Raw genomic sequence first — 21,381 nt, forward strand, 5'->3', positions numbered from 1 at the left:
ATACCCTTAGGATACCGTAGGATAAGTTACCAGGACACCTAGAGAAAGGGCTGAAGATGAAAAAAATACCTTTGAACTCTTTTAGTATTATCACGTAAGACATGTTTGCAACAAAGTTTGCACTTTCCACACTAGGAAAATGAGTTTTTCATGGCTTGAAGTATCTACGTATCTTTAGGCTTCTTTGAAAAATAAATGTTCCACCCCTAGATGAATTCGTGATGGTTTGCAAAAATCATTTGCACAAATGAGTTAAAAGCAAAACAGTGGCTGGAGAAGGAATGCAAAAAAAAAATGGGACTACAGGCTACTAAAATACTTTCCCTGTCTTGTAACAGGAACAAGTTAGCTGAGGACATTTACTTGATTTTTTCTTATGAGAATGTTTATACTTGTATTGGTATAATCTTTGTGGGGCTGATTTGGTTTGGGCCCTTAATGTGTTTAACCAGTTTTGTGTCAGTAAGAGGTAAGTTATACTGAAGCCATGCTGTTTGAGCTGCTTGCAATTTTCTACTAAAAGAGATAATTTCTACTCAATTTCCAAGTGAAATATCAAATTAGATAATTAGGGGAAAACACATGTACAAAATATAATTTAGGAAATGAGGAGAGCTTAGCAAAATATTTTTTTTGAAACTAAAATATCTAAAGTTGCAGCTATGAGGTTTATCTTAGAGTACTTACAAACCAAGGGAGACGAAGCAGCAGTAGTACATCCACGATACATAGAGGGTTCTGAATAGGCAATTTGCTTTTTCTGTAAATCAGAACATTATATTTAGCACATACTGTAGTTTCCTTGTGGGTGCACAGCAATAAAAGTCAAAACAAACAGATACAAAGCATTTTAAAGCAGCATTCAAGATGATGCATTGCCTGTTTGAAATGACACGTTAGTACATTGCAGGGTAGGGCTAGTATACGCCTCTCCTTTATAATTTGAAAGTCTGCGTTGGTTTATTTTCACTCTTCTCCATGTAAGATAGGGCTATTTTGAAGCATTTTTGGGAAAAAAAAAATCACTGTAAGGTAACCATCCAGCATGAAATTTTGAAAGTGTTTGGAAAGGAAATGCAGAAGATCTCTTATCTCGAAGTCCATTCAATCATCCTTTACTTGGAACTGCTTTTAAATACTCTTCTACTGCAATGGCAGAAACTTCTCCATACCAGCTTTGAAGCCAGATGTGCTCAATGTTCATTTTCATGAAGAACCACTCATAGCTACGAGGCCACTTTCTTACCACTGGGTGCCTGGAAGGACAAAGAAAAAGAGAAAAAAAAAGTGCCAAAGCATACGCATAGTCTGTTTTTTTCTTCAGCTGGAGTGAAACCTGAGATCTGAGAACCACCACCATCCATCTTTTTTGCCCTCCCTTGCAGAAAGGTTTATGATCTTCCACACCCCAGTCTGGCGAGAACTGCAACCAAGGCCACCAGCAAACACCACCTTCCCCTGCTGCAGAACCCCAGCCCTAAAGGCAGATGTTGTTCGGTCTCTAAGTAAGGGAAAACCAGAGGAGATTCTCTGAATGTGGGTCAGGGCTGTGCTCATATCTGTTCCAAGGAACCAGCGTTCTGAACATGCTGCATTTTTGGTAGCTGTTGTTGTGGGGGAAGCGGTGCATGTCGAGGCAGCGTTGGCCCAGTGCTCCTCTGCCACATGGTTGTTTTGGCTACCTCTGGGTTGAGCTGATTTTGTGAGCTGTCCCTTTGAGCACCCACGACTGTGGCACTGGGAAGTGGCTCCAGCCACTGCTGGCGTTGGATGGGTGAGCCCTGGCAGCCCTCACCGACTCAGTCTGGCCTTTGGGCCCGGACAGTGAAGCATCTGCTGTCAAGGTGCTGGTGGACCCTGGCTCGCATAGGAATCTGATTTCTGCAAAGTCTAAAAAAGGCTTGTGTGCCAATATAGGCCCCATCTGCCCCTGGTCCCATTTTTTGCTATTCATGGGACACCCACTGACAGGCTCCCACCCTAACCCCTTCTAGCAGGACAGAGAGGATCTCACCTCTGGGCTGGTTTGGATTCCAGCTCATCCCAGTTTCCCAGCAGAATGTGACCGACCAGGCAGGACCATCCCTGGCAGCCTGTGTGGGAGATGTGTGCCCCAGCCATGGTTTGGGCTTTTAGTGCCTGTTATGCTGAAGACCCAGAGGAGGACATGGGGGCACACCCTGGGTGTGTGCATGTGTCAAGGTTGTGCATACATCTGTTCAAAGGAGACTCTTCTGCAAGTGTTATGGCTTTAGTAGCAGTTGTGGTACATCAGGAGAGGTAATAAAACCCGTAAACTCCACCATGCAAACAGGCACAAGCCCAAACGCAGCAGAGCTCTGCACCATCTCTGAGCAGGGGGCTGTGGCTGAAGAGCTCTACCTGTCCTGAGGTGGGGAAGAATCATTAAAGTTAACAAATACACCCTGGATTTATGGAATCTCTCCTCGAAGCCAGGTGAAATATTTTCATCATCCCTAGATTATAAACCACATGCTGTACCAGAGCCGAATACTGACTAATTGCCTTTCTATAGTTCATTACATCAAGAGTTAAAAGGAGGTCACACAGCTCTGCCTGTAGTTCCCAGCCACATAGGAGCCAACACACTTTGTGGCCCCAAAGTAAAGATCAAGCTTCTTATTCCTCAGATTTTCCATACCAAACAGCCATATCCTTGTATTTGTCTCGAACCTGCAGGTTGCACTCTACTACATGCCTGTTACGTACAGACCTGGAAAACATTGCTTGCTTGGCAAATTCCACTTCCTCCGGAGACACCGTGACCATCTGTCCCGTGAGAGTCAGCCTGGCACACCTTGCATCCTCTGGATCAATTACATTTTTTCTGTGCACAGAGAAAAATGTTCATGTATAATAGCTTGGTTTCTTTGTTTTGGAGGAATATGAACTCCTGCTCGTGTATAAAAAGCTGCAAGATTTTGTCAAGCCTTGCAGGTCTTTTCTATGCCCAGCTATAACATGCAGGGGAGCTGCTGAAGGAATACTCACCTGAAAGAGATCTCTGTTATAGAGACTTGCTTGATCTTAATTTATGATCTTAATAAATGGATTAATATGTTAGATTGTAAAAAACGTGAAAATGGCAGTTTTCCCAGACATATGTACAGACCTGAATTCAGGATTCTGAAGAGAACTAGTGAGATGAGTAGTCTGCACCTGGGCCTACAAAATAAGCATGTATATGTGTATTGTCTGTAAAACACAAGGTCTTTTCCTTACGCCTATCCTAGAAACTCAGTTCATTTTTACCCACTTTTCAATTGCTTTGCACCAAAGAGACAAGATCTATTGAAAAAATAAATTCTCCAGCTGCCTTAATCCTTCAGACCAAGATAGGGAAGGCATTTTTTGCTTTATGGCTCTTTCTATACAGGAATAATACATAACTCCCATTAGTAGCTGAGGAGCACTTGCTGACTCTGACATATACAATACAAGGATATAAATCATAAGTAAATTGACCAGTCACAAAAAAAGAGAGAAAGTTATATGAAATAACTGCAAAGGCCTGATCCTGGCAAGTGTTGAGCAGCCCCAAGCCCCACTGCCAGCAGTTTGAGACTGCAAAGCATCTCACAGAGCTGTCTGCCTACATAAGAACCTAAGCCCGAAAAACTACACTAGCAAACAAAGACTGCATTTCTTTCTCTCTGTGTTTTAATCTGAAGCAGCAAATCACAGTAAATTACATCTCATCTGAGTGTGATTTTACTTAAAGATCTTGGCTTGAGCCCTTTAGCCTTAACTGTGTGCAATGGCTTTTTTTTAAAAATTTTATTATAATTCTCAATATGTGTCTGCTGCATGCAGGAAACATATGGGCATCCTCCTGCAGCTAATTTAACACCTGCAGATTCCCCACAGATGGTTCTGAAAGACTGTGTAAGTCACTCGATAAAGTATCTGCTTTTATAGATAGGGTCATGAACAGAGAGAGGAGAGGAAATATAGGTGGTTGATTGATAGTCAATTGTGCCCGGTAAGCACCTGGCACCACCTGTAGCCTGAGCTCCAAAGAGCCATTTGCAGTCACTGTTCAGGCTGGAGCAGCAGTCGTCTAAAGAGGGTGTTCAGCTTAATGACCTCTGGACAAGCTCCACTCATGCTCTTTTTTCCTCTGCTGTGCTTTCTGCATGGGAGGAAGAGCAGCTGCCGAAGATCAAGCTCAAACTTGCTGTTCACATCTATAAATAATGGTCTAATTTTCTCTAGTACATTTTTTTTTAAATTATGAAGTAATAAATGAAGGGTGTCCTGAGTACCTGAAAATCTGCATTCCCTATCTGGTCACTGGCTTTACTTCTATCAGCGTTTATTCAGACTACAAACTTGTCACCGTGGACACGTGGCACACTGCAGATCCTCAACACTAACTCCTACCGCATGCTGAAGATGCAGTTTCACAGCTGGCTTCCAGTGGCCCGAGAGCATCCCGTCCCTAAGCCGCGCAGCTCCCGGCATTTCTTTTGCACAAGCTTTGGGTGTGGTGTGACCATTCAGTGTTCATGGTCCGACAGGAAAACTCACCCACCGAAACAAAAATAAATACAAGGCAAATGCAGTGCATGCAGCTGCAGAGAGAGCAGCTGAATGCCACGCACACAGGGTGTCACTTGGGGGCCTGCGTGTCCAGCAGCCAGGGCAGTGCAGATTCACACTCTTGCAGCTCTCGAACCTGGGTAGCAGAGTCCTCAAGTCCATTTGAAGCGGTCTCCTGATCTATCGTTGTCTTCTGTGCTTAATACTGTATCAACACCCTCTACATATGTTTTTATATTTAACTTGATGATTCTTAAAAATGCAGAAAGGTAGGGACTTCTCACTAGCAAAATTTCAGCTCAGAAGATTGCTTTAGACTAGTAACTGCATATCTGTGTGTAGGAAACCATTTCCTCTGCAGCCCAAGAGTATCGTAAAACAACTGAAGAGAAGGTAAAAGCAAGAGTATTTCCAAGTGCTTTCTTGGGTGTACCTCCTAGGTAAGACATTGTTAATTACTTTCAGAGAGGAACTAGAAAGGGGTTGTCATTAAAGAATGAGTGTACTTCACAGGAGTGGATAAAGGCAAGAGATTTGGGCATGATCAGGAGCAGTGAGAGGTTTTGGTCTGACACCTTCTCAATTACAATTATTTAATCTTTTCGTGCAAGTACATGTTTATTCTAAAAGCGTACTCGCTGATTTTGACCTGATGTTGCTGTGGTTAAGCAGTGAATCCTGCCTGCCTTGGCTGAGACAGTTTTGCCTGATATGAGTGCCAGATGTGACTCTTCCCCCATTTACAGGAAAAACAGCTCTCCGCATATTTGGCTGACAACAAACCCCACACGCTATACATCCATATCTGGAATGGTTTTATTTCTGGTATGTGGTGGGGTTTTTTGTCGTTTCTTTGTTTGGGGTTTTTTTTTGTTTGGTTTTTGGTGGTTTTTGGGGAGGGGGGAACCGGTGTTTTTTGTTTTGTTTGGGATTTTGTTTCGTTTGTGTTGGTTTTGCTTTGTTTGTCCTTGCTCCTTCTGTTCGCAGTTTTCTGTATGTTCTCATGAATTCAGGTGTTACACTAATCGACACGCACAATACTATCATTCCCGGTAAAATTTACTCAGCCTGAATTTTGCACATTGGAATAATATTCTGGAGGGTCGGTTTGCTTCTCTGGGAAATGAGGCAAACAAATAATTTTTAAAGATTATGTTAGATGAAGTGTTGGAGGAGTTGAACAGGATAATGATACATTTGAGTTCAGTTTGCTGTGCTATTTGTTGGACTTGTTTTTAGGGCTGCCTCTTATCATAGGTTTTCTGTTTCAGAATAGGAACCTTGTATTCTAATCTTACATTAGCATTAGAGTTTTTTCTTTATCAAAGGGCCCTTTCATATTCTGAAATAAATCTGTTTCTGAATAATTTTGGCATAGTATTTCCTTAATAATGTGTGGTTACTTTTATACTTTTTAAACCATCAAAAATACTAAACTTACATCTACCACTTCTAACTCCATTGTGAACAGGTCTTGAATTTTCAGCGGTGTTACTAGTGCAACTAATGTAAATGCAGGCTTTGCTTCCTAGAGGTTTTGGCAGGGATATATCTCATATTTTTACTAAAGATAATAAAGGGACACCAGGCTAAGTAGGTATGTTTACTAAAATATTCCTCCCTCACATCTGTAGAGGTCTAGTAATGCATTCACTAGTTATTTCTTGCCTTCTGTATAAGTAAACACACATTCAGCTCTTAGTCCTTGGGTTCCTTTTATCTTTTTTGGCACAGGAACAAGTAGGTGCGGAGGAACAGCTTTATACGGCATTTGTGCGCTGCTGACTGGGGGCGAGAGGGGGGCAGAGCCATGGGGAGAGATGGCATGTGGTGATAACTCGGTTGAGGAAACCCCAGGTGGCTTCTCAGGCCCTGTCTTTAGCAGAATCAGGTCCTCCGTCTACCCCAAGAGGATTTCACGAAGGCTATGATGAAATATGAAAGGAGGGGAAGAGAAAGCACGGAACTGTGCAAGGAGACCAAGCAATAGGGAGCACATTTATTTTTTGTGCTTATGTAAAATCCATACACCTTGTTGCAGAACTCGAAGGAAGCCAGATTAAAATGGAAGAAGATTCAGTTTATGCATTTTCTAATAACGCAGTGCATTAAGAGAGGTTACCTTAGTTATTCATCTGATTTATGAAGAGCAAAGAATTGATTGTCTCTGTTCCTCTGCTTACGGTGAGCAAACCAGGCCTACAGAGTCTGACCCAGTCCAAGCAGTTGTCTCTCCCAAACCTGCGAGATGAGAGCATGAGCTGCACTCACTCACAAAGGTGCCAGCTTCACTGAGCTTAAGGAGAAGCCCGTGTCCAAGTGAAATATGTTTCCCAGCAGTGATGCGATGCCACAAAGTGACACGTCCCACTTAATAATATTTTACTGCGAACCACTTCCGCACGTTCTGGGTCACGGTTCAAGAGTGGTTCAGGGTAAATAGTGCCACCTGCTCATTACATTGTTTACTACACTTAGCCATCTCTTGGGTTCTAATTAGAAGGTTCCTGTACAACAACTAGCCAAGTCCAGATCTGATGAACCCATAGCTCAGGCTGATGTGGTTATATTTGCACATGAGGTGATGATGTTGGGACTTTTAGGATTTCCTTTCACATCTGAGATCTCTGCTTTGACTGACAATGCTCTGTCTCCTGGTTTCTGATCAAAACTATCACTAGGGTATTACCTTGATTCTCAGCCTCTAAAGTCCAATAGTGAGGTGAAACAGGTCTGGCACATATCAGCAGTAAAGGCAAAACAGGAGTTTGGGGGCACTTGGGAGGGCAAGCCAAGTGTCCTGAGAAGGAATCAGCAAGAAGGTGGGAGGGTTCCATGGAATGGGGGAGGAATCACAGAATCACAGAATCACAGAATGTTAGGGATTGGAAGGGACCTCGAAAGATCATCTAGTCCAATCCCCCTGCCAGAGCAGGAACACCTAGGTGAGGTTACACAGGAAGGCGTCCAGGCGGGTTTTGAAAGTCTCCAGAGAAGGAGAATCCACAACCTACCTGGGCAGCCTGTTCCAGTGTTCCGTCGCCCTCACTGAGAAGAAGTTTCTTCTCAAATTTAAGTGGAACCTCTTGTGTTCCAGCTTGAACCCATTACTCCTTGTCTTACTGTTGGTTGTCACCGAGAAGAGCCTGGCTCCATCCTCGTGACACCCACCCTTTATATATTTATAAACATACATGAGGTCACCCCTCAGTCTCCTCTTCTCCAAGCTAAAGAGACCCAGCTCCCTCGGCCTTTCCTCATAAGGGAGATGCTCCACTCCCTTCATCATCTTTGTGGCCCTGCGCTGGACTCTCTCCAGCAGTTCCCTGTCCTTCTTGAACTGAGGGGCCCAGAACTGGACACAATATTCCAGATGAGGTCTCACCAGGGCAGAGCAGAGGGGAAGGAGAACCTCTCTCGACCTGCTAACCACCCCCCTTCTAATACACCCCAGGATGCCATTGGCCTTCTTGGCCACAAGGGCACAGTGCTGGCTCATGGTCATCCTGCTGTCCACCAGGACCCCCAGGTCCCTTTCCCCTACACTGCTCTCTAACAGGTCATTCCCCAACCTGTACTGGAACCTGGGGTTGTTCCTGCCCAGATGCAAGACTCTGCATTTTCCCTTGTTATATTTCATTAAATTTTTCCCCGCCCAACTCTCTAGCCTGTCCAGATCTCGCTGGATGGCAGCACAGCCTTCTGGCGTGTCAGCCACCCCTCCCAGCTTGGTGGGAAGCAAGGGTCTATGGAGGGGAATCTCTCTTTTTCTTCTTCCCCAGCCTTTTTTTCCCACAGAGGAGCTGCCATTCTTCTCCACTCCCCTGAGGAGACAGGACCTTCCATCCTCCCTCTCAGGATCCATAAATCCTCCCCATCTCCCCTGAAGGCACTTCTCCCCACCCTGCAGGAAAGCACTGCTTTTACCCCTCTATTTTTTGAGCAGAATAGAAGAGAAAAGAAGTTGAGACACAGCCTTCTCCTATTGCAGAAAAGGAGAGCCAGAGAGCCAAGAAGAAAGCCCCAGAGAACAGTTTTCCTGCATTTTTTCCTACTTCAGAGCATGCAGCTTGTGTGGCATAAGGGCCATGTGGCAATGACTGTCTCCACACATTCCAACCTCTCCTGTAGCAGCAGCAGCTGCCGTACAAAGCCGTGAACTGGGGCTGGCTGCTGGAACAAGCTCATCCCTGCCACCTCCCATGGACACAAGGCAGGCACCCTGTCACCCTGCGCAGGGCTCCTGTTCGCCTAAGCCCAACCTGGACGCGAGGCGAAGACTCAGAGTTATTTTCTAGTATATACACAATACATCATAGGATTTTTTTGTCCCCTAAAATTTACAGAAAGGAAGGGTGGAAATGCTATGTCCTCAGAGAATTACTGGGAAGTGCTTATAATTTTGATTCATAAATATGATTAATTTTGAAAAGCAAGTTATCCTCTTCATACATTTCATCTGCTCACCACTAACTACCATGGTCACTGAAGCAGAAAGAATGTATTGGTGCTGCTAATCTGTGTGGCATGAACGTCAAACAAAATCTCTGCTGAAAGCAATTTCATAATCTGAAAAGCTGTTGCTGGCCTTCAGCTGGATACGGCTGGGCAGTTTTGCCCTGCCCTGCTCTGATTTTGACAAGAATTTCTTTATCAGCCGTGTCTGAGAGCCAGCAAAGATAGCTAAAAGACATCTTTGCGTTTGCATTTGGAAGAGCACTCTTCTGTGCTGAACCTGAAGTTAGGCTTGGGAGCTGAAGAGCATTGGTAAAATGGCTCTTCTGCATCTAAGTGGGCCTGTATTCATAGTATATCTGGTTTTGTGTTTTAAATCATTTCACTCTTCCTAGAAGATAATCCTCCCTAGAATGTTTTAATCAGAATTTGTTAAGTGAAGTCAATCTGTTTGTCTGTCTTCATTGACAATAACAATTCATTTGTTTAGCTGAACTCTGTGTTTCATACAGGAAACTTTTATATAGTTAAACCATAGACAATTCACAGGGAAAGAAAAAAGAATCACAGCATCAACTATTTCTGTAAACAGAGTCAGAGAAACACATACTACGTCACTAAATGGGGATTTTGGGAAGTTGGTTATTTAAGAATACAGGAAAAAAAATAGTAATTTAGAACTATATTGTGTGCATTGGGTCATGATAATAGTAGGTTTCATATTTTACTTTCTAATTTGGTATCTTCCTGATTTTTTAAATACAGATTTTTCAGGAACAGCTACTGCCATAATTATTTGCATATGACTAAAACGGGTCAATATAAACACCAGAACTAGAAATGTGTCTGTGCCACAGAACCAGGAGGTGGATCTCAAAAACTGAGGGATGTCTGGATTCAGCCTTTGTCTTCTGCATGTGTCATTTCCCTTTGTGTGAAGGTGCAGCGCCAAATTTCTTTGGTTTAGTCATCCTTCTATTAACAGACAGCTACTCTACAAGCCCAGAGGTTGTGTCTGCCATCCATGCCAGGCTTATTTTCTCTCAGGATTGCCGAGGAATGAAGTTAGCTGTAAATGCATGCTGCCGATCAGCAGGGACCCTATCTCACCGCATTACTCTCCTCTTCCTATGGCCTGGTGGTATCCAGAAGCGCTGGAGATGCTCAGCGCTTCCCGTCAGCCTTTTTGATGCAGAGTTTAGGAAACCTATAGAGCCAGCTTATACCCACTGAACACATCTGCCTGCTAGTGCAAATCTGCTACCTCAAGCAGTAGATGAAGCATGGAGGGTAAAATGGCTCTGACGGAGACATCAAGATGCAGGTCATAAACTAAGAGAACCTGCGTCCCTCAAAATCACTCACAGTCTGCAGTGTGGATTTGAAACACCATCCTCCAAACTAACAGCAAAAAAACCCCACAAACAAATGCATGCATTGACCCCAAAGCTCATTGCTTTTCTTTTTCTTTTTCCCTTGTGTGAAAACCAGTTCGTGGCAGCTCCTTCTCTAAGAAAGCTGCAGTTTGCCCCTACGAATGTGCTGAACCTGATGTCAAGGAGGTGACACACGTTTAAAATTAATTGCCTGTTTTCCAGACTGCAGCTGTAACGAGGCAGGCCCAGGAGCTTACTTGGAAAGAGGGATCCTCTGAGCAGCCTGTGTGTTGGGAAATGTATTTAGAACAATAGCTGCTCTATTCTTTAATGTCGGGCTCCGTCTTGCTCGCTCTGAAAGCTGTAAGAATGGGACTGAATCTTTTCAGCTTGTCTGTGGCACAGACATGCCAGCTTAGTCTATTTATAGGCCCGAACCATTTAATTTTTCTTTCCTCTATTATGCATTTATCGGCCTTCAGATCGGATGCAGTGCAGTGACTAATGATTGCTTTCTGCAGCCCGGCCATCAGAGCCTCCTCAGAGACGCGCGGCCCATCTCCCTCTGGGAAATGGCAACCTCTAGGTCAGGGATGAGGAATCCAGACTGGAGCTGCAACATTACAATGTCTTGCAATTACTGCCTTTTCAGATGCATCACGGCTCTCTTTCTTTCATGAGTAAATGTTATTTCTCTTATTAGTTTATGCTTTTCAAATTTTCTCTCCAGCTGATTAAATGTTAACGCTGGAGCACCAAAAAGGCCACTGTGTATTCCTCACATCCCTGAAAGTGAAAATATTTATTGTCATGGTTTGAAACTTGAGTCTGTTCTGAAACAAAGCAAATGAAATCGCTGCTAAATAAATTTAATATCAAACTGATGTACACACACACAAGTCACTTGATACTCATTAGATACACGAAGACTATTGAAATGTCAGCTATATTTTCTTTCTAAAGGCCAGAGATTTTTTTTGCATGCAATAGGTCAGAAGCATTTTTCAGGAAAGTGCCAGATACTCCCAGGAGCATTGACTACAGACATCGACCAGCTTTCACATTTAATTCATACAATTCAGAGTAGCTTAATAATGAAATTCTAATAAAATTTCATATGAAAAAAAAGCTACAAATACATTGCTGGAATACAAGGACATGAACTTTCTCATGTATAGCATTACTCATTTAGCTATTTTGTACAATTATTTTGAAGCCAAAACAATTAGTAACACCCTTGACCAAGAAAATTTATGGCATTAAAACCATCTATAAATGACACTTGCCTTTGCAAAGAAAACCTCACAGATGCCACTTTAATCCTAGCAGGACCAGAGGTCCCTCAGAGTAAAAGATCTTGCCTCTCACAGAAAGTGAATAAAGAAAAGAAAGAAACCTGCTATATAAAAACTGGGCCATTACATCAAGCTCTGCACTCAGAATGCTATCTGCTGTCTGCATAGAATCACAGAATCATGGAACTGTTTAGGTTGGAAAAAACCTTCAAGATCATCAAGTCAAACCATTAACCTAGCACTGCCAAGTCCACCTCTAAACGATGTCCCTAAGAACCTTGTCTAAACACCTTTTTAACACCCCCAGCGGTGGTGACTCCACCACTTCCCTGGGCAGCCTGTTCCAACACCTGACAACACTTTCTGCAAAGAAATTTTTCCAAATATCCAATGTAAATCTCCCCTGGCACAACTGGAGGCCATTTCCTCTCATCCTGTCACTTGTCACTTGGGAGAAGAGACCAACCCCCTCCATGCTACAACCTCCTTTCAGGTGGTTGCAGAGAGCGACCAGGTCTCCCCTCAGCCTCCTTTTCTCCAGGCTCAACAGCCCCAGTTCCCTCAGCCGCTCCTCATCAGACTTGTGCTCCAGACCCCTCACCAGCTTCATTGCCCTTCTCTGAACTCGCTCCAGCGCCTCAGCATCTTTCTTGTAGTGAGGGGCCCAAAACTGAACACAGGATTTGGGGTGCAGCCTCACCAGTGCCAAGTACAGGGGGATGATCACTCTCTAGTCCTGCTGGCCACACTATTTCTGGTACAAGCCAGGGTGCTGTTGGCTCTCTCAGTAGGTAGAGTGCACCCCGAAAAGATGCTGGGGAGGTAGCCAGCTGGTTGTGTCACCAGCAGCACATCCAGTGCTGCAGGCAGTGCTGGGGACAGGCAACCCCAAGCGCTGGCAGTGGCACCCAGACACACTCATTTTCTGCACTGTCACACTGCCCGCAGAAGCTCTAAGGTAACAGCAGGATGATGTACAGGGTCGCATTTTAAACTTTTACTAGTTTAAAACATAAAAGTCTCTTACGGGTCACTAGTTTAAAAAGTAAATTCATTTCTGACCCTGATTAGAGAGGGATGGGAAAGAAGAAAGTTAGTTCCAGTGCCCACATGCTTCCTGGCTGTGAGACGGCACCAGAGCTTGCTCACATTTTCCCAGCTATCATCAAAAACACAAACTGCAGCTCCACAAATGCCCCAGCTTTTCATTCTCTGTCTCGCTTGTTCTTTGCACTAATGCCAGCCAACATCTGTTCCAGATGAGAACTCCAGAAAGAATGAAAACCAAACTGAATGTAAGGACAAAATACATAATGCAAGGAGCACTGATTACCCTCTGGATCGTTGTACTCAATTCAGTAGTAAGCTCAATATCTAGAGTACGGTTACGTGGTAAAATGGGGATGTCCTATCTCCCTCCTTCTTCTCCTTTCCCCTCTCCTTTGCCCTCCTCTGGCTCTTGTGGAGCTGATTCAAGTTACTAACCCAGTGGAAATCTAATCCAGAAAAAAAAAAAAAAAGGGAAGAGTTTTCTGCTGGGTTATTGAACTAAAATAGGCCCACCATATGGTCAGCTTAAGGGAGGGGGTGAGACTGCCCAGCCAGAAGCAGCAGCCACCATGGGAAGAGAGGAACAAGGGCCAGTGGAAAACCTTATTCTCACTGTCAGGTTAATTTTCTTCAGACTGGTGTTTCAACTCAGGGTCAGGCAAATCCCAGAGCTGATGGCGGCTGTGGGGGAGGACACACAGCATATCATGGGACTGCTGGTAGGGAAGGAGTACAGAGATGTGGCCAATGGTAAGTAGTTTGGCCTAAGCTGTCTTGGAAATCCAGGTTTATGTCCCTGGCAGTGCCTGGAAAGCTAAACCTGGCCCAAAATCACGGTCTCGGGCTGTAGAGGGAACTAGAAAGTTGAGTAGCAGAATCTAAGTTGCCCTGGCTGCACGACAAACAGCAGCACATTCTGCCACATGGAACAAAAGGGTAGTGGTTTGGTAATTAATAGTTACTGAATAGAAAGACAGTGAATAAATATTCTCCAAGGGTTGAGATGCATATGAATTTCTTATTTCTATAAATCATGCAGCATTTCTCTTTTGTTGGTGAATTGGCACTTCCCAAACAGGTAAATTGGGTAGTGATGTTTCTAAAACATAAAAGGCAAAGGCTTTCAAGAGTGGTTGTTTCAAGTCAGGGATGAAAGGCCACACTCAAGTGCCTACATGGGTGTGTAGTTTTCAGAAGCGTTCAACACCAGCAGCTCTGAGTCTTGAGCCTCTGAAAATAGGGCACTGGGTAGGTGCTAGGACTTTGCATACATTTTTTAAGCACTTGGTCCAGATATTCAGCTCGATATTTGATTGAATGAAAAAGCTTAGAAAGCAGGAATAAGCTTCATTAGTCTGTTACAAAAGAACTGATACATTTATTTATTAAATTATTACTTCAAAATATTTAATGAAATCATTTTAAGGAACGAGCAGAACCATTACGGTTTTAACTTCACCACTCTGTTGACCTTCTCAAGAGCTCAAAGCTGAATCACCTTAACAAATGTTGCACTAGAAGGCTCCTATTAGATGTTTGACTTTGCAAGAGGATGCCATGTATGAGCATGTCAGTCTGAAATCACTTGTCCTGCTTAGGACTAAGAAACATCTCATTTTGCCATTGTATAACTCTTAAGAAAACAGTGTATTCTGGAGGCAAATGCAGACAACTGTAACAGTAATGTGCTTTATATTTGCCATTCACTGTTTTTTCCAGTGTTCTCAGCTAGCGGGCTTGAGAGGTGGGATGATACCCAAAGCAATTCCCAGATGGGTAAATCTGTGACCCGGTTCTTAAGATAAACCTCTTCTCCCCCAAACAGGACCTTTGGGAAACGGGAGAGGTGCCTGAGGACTGGAGGAAAGCAAATGTCACTCCAGTCTTCAAAAAGGGCAAGAAGGAGGACCCGGGTAACTATAGACCGGTCAGCCTCACCTCCATCCCTGGGAAGGTGATGAAACACCTTATCCTTGGTGCCATCTTAAGACATATCAAGGATAAGAGGGTCATCAGGGACAGTCAACATGGCTTCACCAGGAGGAAGTCGTGCTTGACCAACCTCATAGCCTTTTATGAGGACATAACAAGGTGGATAGATGATGGCAGAGTGGTGGATGTGGTCTACCTTGACTTCAGTAAAGCATTTGACACTGTCTCCCACAGCATCCTCACGGCAAAACTGAGGAAGTGTGGACTGGACGATTGGGTAGTGAGGTGGACTGCAAACTGGCTGAAGGAAAGAAGCCAGAGAGTCGTGGTCAATGGGGCAGAGTCTGGTTGGAGGCCTGTATCTAGCGGAGTGCCTCAAGGGCCGGTACTGGGACCAGTACTATTCAATATATTCATCAATGACTTGGATGAGGGAATTGAGTGCACTGTCAGCAAGGTTGCTGATGACACCAAGCTGGGAGGAGTGGCTGACACGCCAGAAGGCTGTGCTGCCATCCAGCGAGACCTGGACAGGCTGGAGAGTTGGGCAGGGAAAAATTTAATGAAATATAACAAGAGAAAGTGCAGAGTCTTGCATCTGGGCAGGAACAGCCCCAGGTTCCAGTATAGGTTGGGGAATGACCTGTAGCCTCATCTAGGTGTTCCTGCTCTGGCAGGAGGATTGGACTAGATGATCTTTTGAGGTCCCTTCCAATCCCTAACATTCTGTGATTCTGTGACTAAGTTGGGGTAAAAACTTTCAATCCCATTTCTTTCTGAAGCAGCCTGTAATTTCCAATTCTCCTCTCTCCCTCCTTGGAATACCAGCTAAGATCTGCTTTGGTAACAGAGTCCTGTCTGACACAGTTTCGGTGTCGTGTACCTCCTCATGTAAAGAGGCCTTCGGAAACACGACTTCACACAAGGCTGACCCAGCCAAGTTTGCCACGTGTTTGACTGTAAACAAACATATGGCAGAGATATGTCTTTTTCAAGGAGACAAGCATGGAGGGGAAAACTGAATCATCTTTGAGTTTACAAATATACATTTTACACATGAAAAGCTTCAGTGATCTGGAGTTACATACTGTACATATGATTAGGAAGAAAGAAGTCAGCTCACTGCTGTCTCTGGAGTGATGAACCTGGGGTCAGCTGTAGATCAGTAAATCTCAGACCTGGCTTCCTTTATGTGGGGGATCATTTGCCAGCTGTTCATGATACACAAGGCGCCAAAAATGTGCAATGATATTTCAATTGTACTCTCTGAAGAGCTGGAAACCAGACTGAGTGGCATGGTCCTGAGTGTATAATTTATGAACTGAGAGCCTGAGATGTACTTACAGACCCTGGAGAGCTAGAGCCCTGCCAAGGCAACCAGGGGGACCTCCAAAGCTCTTCAGCAGAGCAAGGGTGTCTGCTTTACTGTGACTTGGATAGCCCTCAAAACCCTAGGGACTTCACACCATGGCCAATAATGGGATCTTGACCACCTAGATTTTATGTAGACACCTCCAAGAAGAGATTAAAATTTAGATACATTAATGTGAGAGCTGAAAGCCACTGCAGCTGTCAATGCTAAAATACAGTCCAATGACACTTCTGCATTTCTTTACCACGCTCTACTGGGGCAACCTCCTGCAAAACAAACCTAAGGAGGAGCTTGTAGCTGATGGTGAGATCAAAAATAAAGGCAGGACATTGGAGGTGGTGGCCCAGCATTTTGTTCTGAGGGCTCTGTTCCCTCTGTACGTTAAGGTGGTAGTAGGCAGATAAAACTCTGTTACCTGCAGAAATTTCCATCGGCCTCTGGCAGGGTCAGAGAAGCCACGGGATTCTTCAGGAGATCTGCCACAGTGTTGTCCTTCGGCGTCACATAAAAGAAAGGGATTCCAGTGCTGTTATTGATGAGACCGTCGCTGAGAAGTAAACAGTTCCCATAGGGCATACCTTGGATCTGCAAAATCCAAATAAGCAGCTGGTTACCTCTTTGCACATAGAGGGTTTGCAATGCCAGGGATTCCCTCAAGGGCTCCAGCAGACAGGACAGCAACCCCGAAGTGCTCAGTCTCCCACCTTCTGTTGTCATCGTGAGACAGACGACCTTCTTCTAAATTAGATCTATCGCGCTTCTACGAAAACAGATTTCTCCTCTATTTCTTCTTTCCAGACCTGCCCATGACACTAGAGAGAACATTTATGTTCCACCAAATTAAAAATGTTTAGGTGCATTAAAATCAATGCCATCAGCCTCAAGAAATGTTTACTCCAAAAGAGCGCTGAGATCATTTTTTCAAACCCCAAAGGACACAGAGCCTAATTTAGCCTTGATTCAGCCTGCTTTTTTTTGCTAATTTTGCCTCCCCTTTTAGCCTTGTTTTGCAACGTGATTACATCGGTTTGAGAGAGAGGGGAAGGCATTTTAGCTAGAGCTGTGTTTAAAGTCATGCTCAACCTCAGCTCAGCTGCCTGGGCAGGAAACAGCTCTGGGGGAAGGTCTTGACCACCAAGCCAACCAGAGCAAACCTTCCTCCCATGCAAGGGGAGGGGCACCAAGGAGCCAAGTTTTCAAAATGTTTTCTCCCATACTCTGACCTACACATATATGATGGATATAACACATGCAAAACTGTCCTTGCCCAGCAGTGACACATTCTCTGTTATGATTTATACTCATTATGCGTTTCATCCGGTTATAAATTGCAATGACAGCTACTTAATGAATTACTGTTTTTTCATGTCTTCACATATTTCTTTCCTCATGGTCAGTTAGATGTTAAATAGTAAAATTATCAGTCAACACATTAACTCAATGTAACTGGTAAATCCTTTACAGAAAAATCAAATTAAGCATGAATAATTAATAAGAAAACCCTGGATGATGTTATCACCTGCACTGAACGCTTTCTGATTTTTAATGTTTATATGCCTTTAAAATTTTAATGCTTATAGTGCTTGGTCCTTGCTAGCATTCCTTAAAAGGAACGCTTTAATGAAGCTACATAACTTAGATACTAAAAATACTTGTTTATTATTACGTTACAATGTAAAAAAAAAGTAGTAGCTGTCAGTAATATTGCAGGACATGTTTCCGTTGCCTAAAATGCTCAGAGTGTTGTGCACAGTTAACGTTACAGTGGATTCTCAAAAAGAATTGGGATCACAGGCAGCATAATTCGGCATTCAGAGCAGCAACACCCCCTTATCAATTATAAATTTTCTTATGAATCAGATTTTTCTGCGTTACCTCTGCATTGTAGCTAGAGGTAGCTAACCGCAGACTATATTATAGCTGTAATTCCACCAAGGGTTTCTGGTGAGAGCGTAAACCAGAAGAGCTAAGATCATATGTTTCAACAGGATTTCCGACAATCTGATGTAGAATTACAGGCCTCTTGTGTGTACGTTTGTATTTATTTAATGGTATCTTTTTTTAACCTGTGGCTTTTTATTTCACAATAACATAAACTGTCACTAACTCAGCCAAGCTTTCTGAAGATTAATGTGCTTCTAACTTTGTTTTTTAAATTGTACATTAAACCAGTCTGTGAATACTTTCAAGTTAAAGCTGTCTTTTTAAAATTATTTTTTGTCTGAGTGGTATTGGATGCCGTGTCTCGTTCCAACCTTTAATTTTAAAGAGGAAAATATCTTAAAGCTGGAAAAAAACATGACCCCGATTCTCCAGTGCTCTTGCTTAATGCTCCTGACAGAGAAATCGCCCTTTAAGCCGGTGTAGCTGCACCGCTGCGGGACGGACAGATTTCCAGTAGCCCAGCAGGCTGCCCTCTTCTTCCACCCCCTCTTTCTCCTCTTTTTCCTCCTCCCTCTCTCCTGCTGGTCGGGTGACAGCCAGACACCCAGGGAACAAAAAAAAAGAGCCACAAGCGTCGTTTTGGAGGAAGGTTTGTCAGAGGGGGTCACCCCCCGGGGACGGGGACAGGGACAGGCGGCGTGCCCGGGAGCGGGCTGGAGGGTGCAAACACCCACCCCTGGCTGTGGGGAACGACAAAGCCTGTCTCCAAAACCAACGTTGTAGCTCCGGTTGTGGCTTAAAGATTGTAATTTTTTTCTGTGCCTCGCTGCTGCTGTGATGTTTGGTTTTGGTAGAGTTTTGTGTGTGTGTGTGTGTGTGTGTGTGTGTGTGGTATTTTTCTTTGTTTGTTTTTAATTTTTTAGCGTTCCCCCTGACCGTACTCAAACCAGGATTTGTTTTCCTAGAAGGAGTTCATACTATTTTCTCCGCGCGTTTGATGCCTGCTGACATCGGCGCGGGTGGCGGCGGAACAGAACAAAACGCCGCTCCCGACGCCAGCGCCGGGTGGCCACCGGGGAGGCTGGTGCTCGTCAGCAGGTCACGCGTGTCCGCGGCAGCCCGCGGGCGGGGGCACCGGGCGGGGTGCGTGTCGGGGAGGAGTGCACCGTACCTTTCCGTGCGCGGCCCGCGTAGCCACGAAGCCCCAGGTGTTGTAGTGGGCGAGGAAGCGGGCGGTCCCGGCGCGGCCCGGCGCCCCGCCGCCGTCCCGTCGGTAGGAGAACATCCTGGACGGGGCGGCCCCCTGCCCCGAGCGCCGCGCCGCCGGCCCGGAGCCCAGAGCGGCGTCCTCCCGGTAAGCCGAGGCCGGGTAGCTCTGCTTCCAGAGGCCGCCCGCCTCTTCCAGCAGCGCGGGGAGCGCATCCTCGGTGGAAGAGCCGTGCAGCTCATCCGCCGCCTCCTCCTCCCCCTCGGGCAGCGGCCAGGACACCGAGCTGACCACCACGTACCCCCCCGCGCCGCCCCACAGCAGCGCCGGCAGCCACCACCACCGCCACCACGCCGGCAGCCACCGCCTCGGCGACATCTTCTGCCGCAGCTCCCGCGCCGCGCCCGCAGCCCCCTCCTGCGGCCGCCGCCCGCCCCGGCCGCTTCGCCCTCCCCGCCACCCCCCTCCCGGCACCCCTCCTCCGGTCCCCTTCCCCCCACGGTACCCCCCCGGCGACCCCCCGCTGGTAGTGCCAAATAACCGCAGCACCGCCCCCCGCCCCGGTTCGGGCGGGCGTCACGCGTTCATGTCCTGTCCCCTCGCTCCCCGCCCCGCGCCTAGGGTAACTGCGTGGTGGGCTCTGCCCACACCTGTCGGTGACACCCGTGGGACAGCCACCCGCGGCGTGGGGCGGAACTCGGCCCCTCTGGGTTCGCCGGCCAGGCGGGGCAGAGCCCGGGATTTGGGGCTGGCTGGGGCTCACCCTGCGTTTGCGTGGCCTTTGCTGGGGACTCGGGAGGCTGCCGGACCCCTCAGTCAGGCGTGTGGCTGGGCAGGTGTTTAACTGAATTATTCTGTAGACGTACGTCATGTGCAAAACCAGGCACATGGAAGCATCAAGGCAGAGATGGTGTGATCAATTTAGACATGAGGTAGAAATTTTCTACACTGAGAGTGATGAAACACTGGCCCAGGTTGCCCAGAGCGGTGGTCGATGCCCCATCCCTGGAGACATTCCAGGCCAGGCTGGACGGGGCTCTGAGCAACCTGATCTAGTTGCAGATGTCCCTGATCATTGCAGGGGGTTGGACTAGATGGCCTTTGAAGGTCCCTTCCAGCCCAAACTATTCTATGATCTCTCCACTTATAGAAAAGAGAGAATCCACGAGGGAGCGCGCCCACCTGAATGCTCTCGTTGCAGGCAAAGCTTCATTTGGACACTGGGATCAATCAACAGCAAGACCCCAAGTCCTAGAAGTCAGACATCATTTGTTGCAGTGCTTGTGGGATTCGTTTTGACATGTAAGTACGTGGAACTGCTGTTAAATGATATGTTTCCCAGACAAGGTTTTAATTAGGCAAAAATTTGAGTGTATATTTGAGTTGATATCAATGGCCCTTATTTAGTAAAGGCACTTTTGCATCCTGCTCTTTTTCTGTTCTTGGCAGAAGGCTCCTTCAGTATGGCAATGCAAACTTATAATTCTTTAAAATACATGCTTCTAAACTTTCATTGCATTCCTGCGAATTATTTAAGGAGTACAGGTTCAAGAGGAGACAGGAAGGAATGAGTCTCACAGGAGCCTTTGCCTTTCACACGGTTCTCGGATGCATCTAATAGACCTTACCTTTCCATAGCTGTGAAGATCACAAGGTTGGTCTACTGTTACAACTTCTGGTTAATTACTCCATGAGAATATGCTGCATATCTAATCTTGAATATAAACTTTAATAAATAGGGAGCAATTAAGCAATCTGGACATCCATAAATCCATGGGTCCAGATGGGATGCACCCATGGGTGCTGAGGGAGCTGGCTGAGATCATTGCTGGACCACTCTCCATCATCTTTGCCAATTCTTGGGAAACGGGAGAGGTACCTGAGGACTGGAGGAAAGCAAATGTCACTCCGGTCTTCAAAAAGGGCAAGAAGGAGGACCCGGGTAACTATCGACCGGTCAGCCTCACCTCCATCCCTGGGAAAGTGATGGAACACTTTATCCTTGGTGCCATCTCAAGGCATATCACGGATAAGAGGGTCATTAGGGGCGGTCAACATGGCTTCACCAAGGGGAAGTCATGCTTGACCAAGCTCATAGCCTTTTGTGAGGACATAACCAGGTGGATAGATGACGGCAGAGCAGTGGATGTGGTCTACCTTGACTTCAGTAAAGCATTTGACACCGTCTCCCACAGCATCCTCACGGCAAAACTGAGGAAGTGTGGACTGGATGATCGGGTAGTGATG

General features: G+C 45.6%; 1 protein-coding gene across 1 annotated transcript; it reads right to left on the reverse strand.

Moving 5' to 3' along the window:
• Window positions 1–1,027: 1,027 nt before the first annotated feature.
• Window positions 1,028–19,512, reverse strand: CREG2 (cellular repressor of E1A stimulated genes 2). The gene is made up of 4 exons (XM_065658427.1): window positions 19,099–19,512; window positions 16,459–16,628; window positions 2,735–2,848; window positions 1,028–1,256 (listed from the first exon to the last, which is right to left on the reverse strand). The coding sequence occupies exons 1-4, from the start codon at window positions 19,510–19,512 to the stop codon at window positions 1,109–1,111; spliced, it is 846 nt and encodes a 281-aa protein (XP_065514499.1). The 3' UTR covers window positions 1,028–1,108.
• Window positions 19,513–21,381: the final 1,869 nt, after the last annotated feature.

The sequence above is a fragment of the Caloenas nicobarica genome, chromosome 1 (assembly GCF_036013445.1).
Source record: "Caloenas nicobarica isolate bCalNic1 chromosome 1, bCalNic1.hap1, whole genome shotgun sequence".
In the NCBI taxonomy this organism is placed as follows: domain Eukaryota; kingdom Metazoa; phylum Chordata; class Aves; order Columbiformes; family Columbidae; genus Caloenas; species Caloenas nicobarica.